The sequence below is a fragment of the Strongylocentrotus purpuratus genome, unplaced genomic scaffold (genome assembly GCF_000002235.5).
Source record: "Strongylocentrotus purpuratus isolate Spur 01 unplaced genomic scaffold, Spur_5.0 spur5_scaffold_5, whole genome shotgun sequence".
Classification (NCBI taxonomy): Eukaryota; Metazoa; Echinodermata; class Echinoidea; order Camarodonta; family Strongylocentrotidae; genus Strongylocentrotus; species Strongylocentrotus purpuratus.
Window position 1 is genome coordinate 43,605,232 of NW_022145611.1, and position 12,128 is coordinate 43,617,359.

General features: G+C 33.7%; 1 protein-coding gene across 3 annotated transcripts in view; it reads left to right on the forward strand.

The window, feature by feature from the left end:
* Window positions 1-12,128, forward strand: part of LOC100891430 — a 70,699-nt gene that overhangs the window by 37,315 nt on the left and 21,256 nt on the right. For 2 of the 3 annotated variants that reach the window (XM_011666556.2, XM_011666557.2), the window contains one exon: window positions 6,208-6,380. In XM_011666556.2, coding sequence (XP_011664858.1) covers window positions 6,208-6,380 — 173 coding nt within the window. Of the gene's footprint in view, window positions 1-2,989; window positions 3,262-6,207; window positions 6,381-12,128 lie in introns of those variants that run through there. The other variant, XM_003729299.3, reaches the window with a different exon arrangement.

A 12,128-nucleotide genomic window follows, 5' to 3' on the forward strand; every position in this document is an offset into this window, starting at 1 on the left:
TTGGTATGGAATACTGTATGATAAAGACAGTCTACTCACTAGTCACTACTATAACTACATGAAATATGATGATAGAATATTAAATAATGATGCATTGTGCACATGGGCAAAGTGAACAATGGATGTAAGCCTATACTTGTATGAAACAAATTCTCCCCTTAAATGTTATTTCCTTTCAGTTTTATAATGCCTGAATAATGTCCTGATAATGAAAAGCATTTCAAGATAAAGAAAGTAATTTTGAATTGTGTATCTGTTGCAGATTTGTTTATCGCTTTTGCAGCAGTACTGTACAAATGAAACAAACTTTGCTGGAAATATTAAACATTGCTGAACAGCACTTATCACTCACAAGACCATGATGTAGCTGTTTTTCTTTCTACATTTCTTCATTATACTATTCCTACCGAATTAGTTGTAGTTGTAGGGATATTTCATTGTAGTCAAAAGTCATTCAGTGTCATGTTGTCAAATCTTAATCTTATTTGTTGTTGCACCTTTCACCGCTTTCATGGCACTGGGATTCGGAACAGTTATTCTGTTTAAACTTTCAAGAGACAAGTTTTTGGGGTCGAATTTTTTAATTTGAAAGCTAACTTTGGCTTTGAAACACTGCTATAGGATCAACCTTCATGATACATGTACCGGTTTCTACTTCAGGACGAAACTCAAAGCAATTAGCTATTTTCATTCTATGTAATTTTAGACATCAATGTTATTGAGCAGGAAGATTTTAGGATGGGGTTCAGTTCTGGAATGGAGATATGAAAGAGAAGAAATCATTCTAAGTCATACTTGGTAACAGGAAGTCACAGCAAAGCTTCCAGGTAATAGTGCAAATTTGATAAGATCACAGTTAAAGGTAAAGACCAGTTATGGTCATTCGATTGCATTGTGAAAGAAACGTTGTGGAATCGATCAGAAAAGGTTGATCATCTAGCATATAAGTATTGGTGTGTACTGCAAGGTTCTGGAATCATCAAAATGATAAGAAATATGGCCCAGTCTTCGTAGAGTTACAAGCACTGTACACAGAAAGATGTATATGGGACTATACGCACATGTGCGACACGTGCGTTTACCTCTCACAGACCATGTAGATAAACTAATTTACCAAATATATCAATTAGTAGGCAGTTTCCCGGCAAAATTGTTATCATCATGTATTAGTCAAAACATATTCTTCCACATGATTAGTAATAAGAGCTTCTATTTCATTTCTTGAAATTGGGGCGTTTCCAATACTGGTCTTTACCTTTAAAGACAATTTGAATTAGTAATGTTGTCTGGCATTCCTGGAGCCAAGACTATGCTCCTTTGACCCAAATACCTAGTAAAATCAATATCGTCATTAGAACTAAGTATACACCCTCCTGCAGAAAACACATCAAATCAATAACTTCTTTCATCTCCATCCTCACAAATTTGACATATTTGTTCTTCACAAAAAATTAAGACAAATCAATGAAATAGATTGTCAGATATTTGGGTCAAATGGATCATAGCCTAGTTTTATAATTTATGTGGAATAATATGTTGTGTGTGTTTAGAAGTGTTATACAACAACAAAGGGAATTGCATGCTAGTTGCCAGGTACAGAGTTTGATCTACATGTATGAATGGAGGTTTTTAATACAAATTCTACAAAGTCCTTTAAGGCATAGTTTTTTATGTTGAATTAAGATCACTACATGGTTACTGACCATGTCCTAGATGATTGGCATACATGTATTTTCTTTCTTTGTTCTACAGGAAATGAATAATATATTGATTAGAAACAGTAGGTAATATGTAATTCCTCATACCCCTTGGCTAAACAAGTGTACACTCAAGATAGTTGTGTTTGTATTTGACAATGAAATTGTGACATAGATTTCTCAATGCCATCAGTGCCATGATCGGTATATCAAGTTTGAACCAAGACCTCAATGTAGAGAGGAAGAAGGGGTTCTGTTTTTCTCATCACTAGGAAACAGGATTTCACACCCAGTTTTTGAGATGACATTACTTGAACATGGGGATGGTAAAAACATTACTATTGTACAAGATAGTGGAGAGGAGTACTAGATTGCATGAACCTTGGAAGGAGCTAGGCGAATTGATGTATATTGAGCTTAAACAACTAGGCCTACATTAAGAATTTTGTTATTGGTGAAACATTGTGTATTTAAAAGAGGCACAAAGAAACTGCTATTAAAACAGTTCATGTATTAACAAACAAAACAAAAAACACTACAGGTACATGTATATTGACCAAATTTGACATCATAGGCCCTACATGATACATTTTACCACAAAGAGTCATGGACTTTCTTAAAATAGGTTACACCATGGATTTTTTTTTAAATGCCTTAAATAATTATTGTATTGGGATAAGTATTCCAGAGTAGATAGATAGTAAAATCTAGATCAACTGATTGTTTGTTCTTTGTATCAATAGACTTGTTTGAAAACCATTGGAAATGTTTTTAGTGATGACACACAAAAGCAGTGCTCTACTTTGATGAAAGCCAATGACCAGAGTAGTATACATGTATGTGTGTGTTGGACGGAGGGACTTACCTTGATCTACTTTATAGAGGCAGGAATTGACTGACTTCTTAACCACACCCCTTCATCATTCTAGATCATATTAACTCATGTTCCCTGTAAACATGAGGGCTCCTGGCTGGCCACTCTGAGCTGTCTGCTCTTCTCTGATTGGTCGGGAGTTATCGGGTCAGCTCATTTGTGTAATAAATGTTGCCTGGGCACTGGCCTTGAGGGTCTCTTGTCCAGTTCTCTCTCTCTCTCTCTCTCTCTCTCTCTCTCTCTCTCTCTCTCTCTCTCTCTCTCTCCACACACAGACACACACATGCACACACATACAATGTGAAACTTATGCATGTATGTTCGCATTTTCTTTTCTTTTTGATTAAAACGACTGGCCCTTCCTGAGAGGCTCTGTGTGTTCTATGCAAAAAGTGCATTGATTATTTATGCTAGAGTGAGTGAGTGTGTATGTGTGTGTGAGTATTCACGGGGTCGCATTCATGATGTAATTTTGTGTGGTCAGTTGTTGACATTACTGGCAGGACGTAGGGACAAAGTGGAAATAACCTGAATGTTTCTTCCTGTGTCGGCCATGTTTCTACTATGGTCATGTGAACAGTTGTGCGCTGTAGACCTCTAAACAATTTCTTAGCTACCTGGGATTTTATTTACATTATCTTCTCAATTTTTCTTTGTTGTGGATGTCGACATCATTTGCATCATGATCAGGTAATCTTTGATGAGTATTGTCAATGAAATTTCTTTGCTTGCAAGATCAAGAAGAGTTTGTGTTTTGTCTAATGTGATGCACATGTCCACCAAAATATGTGTTTACATGTACTTAAGGGAACAAGGAGGTACAGCTTTTGGCCTTCAGTATTTTTTATATATATATTTTTTTAATTTATGCCCTTTTGAAATTTTCTTGAGATGTATGAATTCTTACTAAGCAGGTGCTAAGCATTTAGATAAAATTAAGTTCTCTGTATGTAAAAAGAAATTATTCAGGCAATATTTCCGAATTATGTAATCTCATGGGATTGATGGATGTAACTTTTTTTCCTTTTTTTTCTTCTTCTTCTTCTTCTTCTTCTTCTTCTTCTTCTTCTTCTTCTTCTTCCGATGTTGAGTAGTACACAGTATTATGAACCTTTTTAGTTGAAGTTTGTTTTGCTGGCTTGTATTCAAACAAACAGTAATTGTTTGTCCATACTTATAGGCATTCATAATGCATCAAAATCCAAGTAAAATGCTTCATATGGGATTTTTTGGTAGATATTTTCTGTGTTATTTTGTAGAAAACATTCTTCATAAGTTTGTATGTAAAAAAAAAAGCTAATGAATACTCACTCCAGCACCAATTTTTCAAATCAATGACATACAACTCTGAAATCCATTAGATATTATACATAAATTACAGAAGACTGATTTGGAATGGTTTATTATGGTTTTCAACATTATCATAGGAACAGTCCTTCACAATGTATCAAAATGTAGTCTAATAGTCTAATTAGATTATCTATTCTTGTAGTACATTTTCATATCTTGTCCTACATGTATGCACATGTACCCAAACAGCTCTTTTGAGAGACGATATCATTTAGTTGGGTTATATATCAAAATATACAAATATGTACATTTGAAAGTTATAGCGGGCCTCCATCACGATCGGCTTACAAATGTCAAATTCATACATGTACCGGTAGATTTGAGATTTAACCCTGAAAGAATTGCAAGAGGGGTGGAATCTATACCCTGGTACTTTATCAACTACTAATTATTTATGGCAAAAATCCTGGTATGTGCTTTCATTATGCATCATTTTATATCAACTTCATAACATTTCAAGTATGGATTTTTGCACAGTGCAAACGGTTTTACACTTTGTATGGCAAAAATTTAAGGAAGGGGTGGTCAAACGATCATAGTAACCAAGCCTTTTTAGGATTCAAAATTATAATTAAAATTTTAATGTGGGTTTTCAAGGACATAATTGGACTATTGAATAGTCAGCAAAAACCTGATAAAAATCAAATATTGTTAACAATGAAGTTCTTTGGTAGGTTATGTTGTAAATGGTAAAGCGCTTTATAAGAATCAGCTATTTTTATTATAACAATGAAGAAGGGTAAATCCCTAAGTTTGAAGTTACTTCAGAAAAAAAAGGTGCATGTGCAGAATGCTTTCCCCACTATCCTGATTGTTAGTAGGAACTGAAAAAATGTGCACTTTTAAAAATGAACAAAAAAGAAGTGAAATGATTTGGCTAATCACCGTGACATGTCATGTAGTAATCAACATTCTCAATTTTTTTTTAAAGAGGAAGAGATGCTACCTTCAACCATTTTGAAGAGTGAATAAATGTACTCAATCTACCTGCTCAAGTTTTGGTATGAGTTTACACTATGTTGTCCCCTTCCATAAAATGTTGTACTCGTGGAAACGGGAGGAGAGTGGAGTAATTTACTCCATCCTCCAGCTCTAAAAATGTCCCTGTGAAACATATGACCCTTTTATCCAATTTACTACCAATAGCACTACGCTGCCTGAAAACAATTTACCACATCACTTTTGGTCTCTTTGCCAATCAAATCTCTCAACGTTGTCATGGTAACGGAGGTGAGGGCTAAAGCACTTTCATATCTTCATTACAGCATTTTGAAACATATCTCATATGATGGTAGACTCCAGGTTTGTGTGGTGTAGCCTTTCCTATGTCAGCATAAGTGTGTCACAGACAAAGTCCAGATAAACATGGAAAATTGAAATGATCGCTTTGTCATACAAGATTACCAGTAGATCTGAATATTAGTGCCCAATGTCAGAGGCATTTCTTGTAGTAGAGCATGTATTATGACTCCCTTCCCATTTCAGCAAGACAATGTCAAGATAGCTTTGAAAGTTAAGGGTATGCATTGAAATTTGATTAGTTTTAATGGGTTGATATTTTTTCATCTATTTGAGACAATTTTACAACTTAAAATAATCTTGCATTTCCACACACTGAAAGTAATGACATCAATGACATTTGATGGTGCAGTAAGTTATACATGCAGTTTTCATTTTATAAGCAAATGGTTTCTTAATTTTCTTCTCTTTTAGCTCTAGGCCTGCTTATGAAATGGTATAGAAATATATGTAAAGAGAAAAATTTGGATGGTGTCCATATTTAATAAATATATATTAAATACTGTATTGTAATATTTTGTATGAATACTGTATTAAAGCCTATCCAGTTTATGCATATCATGTAGAGAAACCATTTCAATGATGTCATATTGCTCCGATTCATGACTCAGATGACATTTGTTTGTTAACTACGGTAGTTTGAATCTTATATTCTGATAAAAATGTTGACACATCTTTAATAATTCTTGACTTTTCTGGTACACTTAATCTGGAACATTGAAATGTAAGATAATTAAAAAATATGAATTATTGTAATATTATTGTAATATTACTACATAAAATACTGTCAATGAAATCAGTACTGATTGGGAAAGAGATTATTGATGTCAAAGGGCAATAAAATGGCAAATACAATGTTGGATATTAGTTACAAAATAGATATTCACTTATCTATTCAAGTTTAAATTCAATTTTGAGTTAACCATAAACTTGTAAATATACAAGTACCTTTTGAATCATGTTTTTTATGTATTTTTGTGTTGATAGGGCGGAACGATCTCGCCATGCTGCTAAGATGCGACGAGACAAGGAGACAGAGGAGATCTCTGCTCTCTCCAAGCTCCTTCCTTATCCGGAGGAAGTCACCAGAAGACTCGATAAGGGCTCCATCATCAGACTCACCACCAGCTATCTCAGAATGAAGAAATTCTCACAGAGAGGTAGGTAGACTCTAATGAATAGTGAGTGAGAGAGAGCTAGAAACAACGAGAGAGAGAGAGAGAGAGAGAGAGAGAGAGAGAGAGAGAGAGAGAGAGAGAGAGAGAGAGAGAACGACGAGAGAGAGAGAGAGAGAAACGACGAGAGAGAGAGAGAGAGAGAGAGAGAGAGAGAGAGAGACCCACTACCAGCTATCTCAATTGAAGAATTGCTCTCACAGAGGTAACCAAAAAATATAAAAGTCTTGTGGAGAAGTGATTTTTTTTTGTGTGTGTAGCAAATCACTGAGCAATGATAATGGTAAACTTTTTAATCCAGTAGCCTTGCTTTATCCTTTAAGAACTTTCTGGAACAGCTAGTGTAGCATAAGTTTATTTTGTCCAATAAAAGATGTTATTTTGTCAGGCAAGGTGGACAGTTGAAAAAGAGAAAAAACCGGCATACAGTACCCAGAGAGGAATCAAATGTTTCTTTGCTCCAAATCCTTTGCTGATTATGCTTTAACTTTATGGTTTCATTTTGGGATTTTGCCTCGTTTTATTTATGTACCTTCCCATGAAAAATATCTTGAGCGTTTGGGGGGCTAATCGTCTCATTCAATGTTCTCCATCTGTAGAATCGCCTTTCTTTATTTGGACCTACATGAATGACTAGTTTGTAATGCACCTGTAGCCCAACAGTAAAAACTTCATCATTTAAGTTGTATTATACAATTTAGTAAAACTAGTAACTTTGTAGATACTTAGTGCCTTCATCCTTTATTTGAAAAGTTTGGAACATAGGCTCGCCCATACTGAAAGAAAGACAAATCAATATCTTATCTTATTTTATAGCATAATTTCACATGATTTGTGGAAAGTAGATGAAAACATCCATTTGCTAGGGTAATTTATTTATAAGGACTTGAGTAGCAATCAAAGCATGTTTTGTGTTTTCACTCCTTTCAATATCTGCTTAAAGTACACATATTTGGTTTCATAATATGTAACCTTATTGATACTATTTGTAAAGAAATACTTTCCCACTCAAAATGGGGAATACCTGTAAATATTATTGTCAGTCTGAATGACAAACTGCAGTGTATTTCTGGGCATCATGTGTGATATGAGGCTGCATGCATGCATGGCTGTAATGCTGTCATTACTCCATTCTCTACCTAACTCTATGCCAACAACAGAGCATTCAAAGCTCCATGCACTCATACAGTGGAGAAGGTCATAGGCATAATTGAGTTGTATTTCATCCTTTCAAAGTGTGCACAATTGAGTAAAATTTGTATTAAGGTCATTTTCCATCCGTATATAGCGCCTATCTTGCCACTATCATTCTGTGCTCTGCTATAGTTAGCATGGTGTAAATAGGATGGAAGAGAAAAAAAGGTGGAACAGACAGTACATCAAAATGTCATTGAACTGATATTGGCTTGAATGGTTACGAATAACAGAATTTGATGATAAAGAAAATTGGGATATTGTGGATGTCATTTCATCATCTTTACACTATACGAGCAGTGATGTTCCCTTTCTGAGTTTATTTTTGTGAGATACAGAATATTCTTTTAGACATCATGTATTATATAGCTAAAAATGGAATCATGTACAACTTAATTCACAAATCGCATTAACAATTCTCCTTTTCGTTTATTGTACTTGCTTAAAGAGAAAAGACAGGGAAAAAAAGAGAGATTGAGAAATGAGGGTGAGTGAGGGAGATAGAAAGAGAGAGAGAAAGAGAGAGGAGAGATGGGGGTGGGGTAACATGTAAAAGATGAAAACAACATGTTTTTGTTTTCATACTAAATAATATGCCATGTAAAAACAATTCAGTATATGATTAGAAATTTTAGAATGCCCTGGAGTTACAATGTACAAAGCAGACTTCTTTCTCATACTTCAACATGACTCCACTTCTTTCTTTCAGTCTATTACAAGTCTTATATAAATCTTAGTTAAAATGCTGTCGGTGCAGATTTTAAAATAATTTGTAACACTTGTGTGATGTTACAACATATTTTCCATTTATGCATATAATTCAGTTGATGTTGTAGTTGTTGTTGTTTGGTGATAGAAACTGGCAACAAACAACATCAATTCTCTCCTTTCCTCTTTTCTCTATTTCCTTCTTTTTATGGGGGTTGTACAGTTGTATATACTGTTCAGTTTTAAATTATACTTCTAGGAATAAGCTTGAAACAATTTTGATTACCAATTGCAAAACTGCCCAATCATATTAATAATAAATTATGAATTATTACAAAATTATGAATAATAAAAGATCACCATAGTGTCTGTTAGTTCCATGATTATTCTACTAGCTTGTAAACTAGATCTGTTAATGAAAAAAATCCACTTCATTGTTTGTTTGGTTCATGGATTTATGAGATAAACCAGTTTTAAATCCAGAGAATAAAAAACATATTGCTCTCTTCTTCAGATTGGCAGAATATAAGTTTCATAGAAAAATACATGTACGAAGTATAATTTGAACTAGATGGTGATGCACACTAATACCAATTAGTTTGCATCACCATGGTGAGACAGATTGATCAGATTTGGGGTAAATTAAGAAGGTCAAATATCAAAGGTCAGCAATATAATTAAATGAAATACAAAGTTTTGGTATGGGGTCATGAATTTGGTTCAAATGAACATATTGGAAGCATATGTGATCCTACAATATTCAGTGATCGTTGTCGCGGTTGAAATTGAGTCTAAAATTATGAAATTATAAATAATACACTCTTTATGTTGTATAGCTCCCTCTCAAAATCAAGATATTAATTAAGCTATAAAACAATTTTTCTTGACTAAAATCGACCGAATAGCTATCCCCGTTTGGAAATTATATATCACAACTATGTTCTGAGATTTTCATGGTCGCAGCTACCATTGTACGGCCGTGGGCGCTATTTGAAATTTATCAAAATTTACCGGGAGCACCGGTAAATTTGTATATTCAATTTTCTCAAAAGCAGAAGTGTTTAAGGTGCTAAATTTTCTAGTGCTTATAATACATCCACAGGGGCATCCAAATATATCAATATAGTAAAGAATCACTATCCACCCAATTTTCAAATTTCCCAAAACTTTGTATTACCTTTAACCTTGTTGTGACCAAATAATTTAAAGCTATTTTAGCAGTGAACCTGTAAGTAGCATGCATCACTTTAGGGAGACAAGTGATCATATTTTCGAATTTTCATGTCAAAGGTCAAAGGCCATAAAGATTGATTGACATGTAAGTAGAGGGTTTTTGTTCTCAAAGTGATATTCCAAGAATAATTCAAACACGTATCTTAACTGATTTTAGGCGAAGGCATGTACAGTAGGAGACTTAAAAATAGGAGCTTTGTTCTGTTTTGTTTTTTCCACTTCCAATATTAACAATTTTTTGTTTTAAAATGATTGCTTTTACCAAACAAAAACAAAAACATAGAATGGAATTTGAGGATATAGTGCCTTTCCAAATGTATTTATTATATTAAAAATAAAATCCTTTATTGTAATGCAGTATCACTGATAAGGCATCATTCATAATTATCAGGCCGAAATAAGTTATTTCTATGAATCTTGAAGTACTTTAATTATGATTATTTGTTAGAAAGCGAGTGTGATTTTCGCTACCATCCAACAACTTAAAGGTCTACCTTGGAGAACTGTTTTCATTGTTTAGTAATCAGTATGGTGACCTTGAGTGGAAGTCAAGTATTAGGATCATTGTCTACCATTGGCCCATTTACACAGCCTAAACTAAACACCATTTTGAAAAATCATTGATTTAAACAAAAACGCCCATAAAAAAACCATTGATGTTTGCTCATTCCAATTTTGTGTGAGAAATGCGCATGCGAGACTTGTCACTGCTCTGCGTGAGATTGCACAGAAACGTGGAAGAGTCATGTGACCAAAAATTGTAATCATTCATCAATCTTTCAAGAGCAGCACTGCAAAATCTGTGAAATTTCTGCCAGTGTTTTTTGAAAAAAACACCCAAGACATTGATTTTGTTTATTTTATATTTTTTGTATAACAACTTCCGACAAAATATCAAAATGTGAGAAAAATCAATGATTTTTGCTTGCAGTGTAAATGCAGCTCATGTCTAAGCGAAATTTTGTTTGAAATCTCTGATAATTAAGCTCGGATATTTGATTGTGGTCAGTGTTTGAGGGGTAATTGTGCTTCAGGTGATGACATCATTTTGATTTTGTGATAAGTAGCTTGTCACTTCCAGATTGTAGTTTGTTATGTACATCTTAATACTTTAGAGAGAGCGGATGAAGGTTTTATCAGGTGTTTATATTTTTGTTGTTTTAGTATGAGTTTTGTTTCCTTTATTTTTCAGGGGAGAGGGGCTTTAAAAAAAAAAAAAGAATATAGCTTAAACAGTTTTGGCAATTGGAATTTTTTTAAAACCTAATCTGATTTATTTTATTATTTTATCTTAAATAAGTGTCCTTAGTGTGATTTCTTTTTGTGTTGTTGTTGTTATTTTCAGTATAATCCCCTGTTTTAAATTCATATTTTTCCTATTTTTTGTATAAATTAATCAATTAGTTCATCAGTTAAGCCTAACAAATTTTCATTAAGTTAAAAAAACAGGTGATTGATTTTTTATTGGAGAATTCATTTTTTTGTACATAGTTTGATTAGTATTGGGTGCAGATGTGCATGTGTTCATGCATGCATAATCCGCATTGAGTTTCAGGATCAGTGTTTGTCTCGAAAAGTAGGTCAAAAGAGAAGTGAATGGATGTCTAAAGAACCTCATCCAAAGTCTTTTTTTCTGAGGAAAGATTGCTTCGTGTCTGTCTATTTTTATGTCACGCAGGAAACACCTGTTGAGAGAAGAACTTGTTTTAAAGGAATTATCAACCCATCAGACTAAGCTTATATTCTAGCATGTACCCAGAAATGACCAATAGCACTCTTGAAGATTAGATTTAAGCCCAAAGTTTATTCTTTTATTAGATAGAGACTGCGTCACTTAGGGATATCTTTTTTTATCAGTGAGGTGCACAAAATAAGGGGATCAGAAGGAATTTTGACATTTTGAGTTTTCTATACATGGGGGCAGAAAATGAGGTTTATGAAAGTATATTTTGTTTAGTATTTCATGAGACATGACACCAAGCTGGTTTATTGACACTATTGTTTATAGTACTGAAATGTACACTCAAAATTAACAAACTCCATCTCTTCACTGATGTTTCAAAATCAGTAACAGTGTGACAATTGTTAGATCATCAATATGATCCTTACTTATTTCTCACATCACCTACTGAAAACTTCCATAATTGTGTTTTTTAAATGTTACAAAGCTAAAATGATATTTTTATACTGAACAGTGCATATTGTATAATATAAATGCTACATTTACCAACAATAAGTCTTTGTTGGTACTTGGAATAAGGTCATTTATAATTTTGAGCTCTGTTAACCTCATACACCAAAATAAGGCTTGACAGTATTTGGAGAGTATAGGTAAATAAAATGTTTCCATATCTCTTGGCTTGCTTTCATCATGTCGATTCCTGCCAGTATTATATGAGCAGGCTTGTTGTGAGATGTATCATTCTCAATGGCAAGAAAAATAAACAATGGTCATTTTCCAATGAACTTAAATTCCACTTGTTGATTTACTGGCAGTATTCTTTAGTGAATGCTATAAAAGCTGGCAAATGTACCAATATTGTATTAGAGATACGAACCATTAGCCTTTCCATTCACATCATTCTTAACAATAATGTG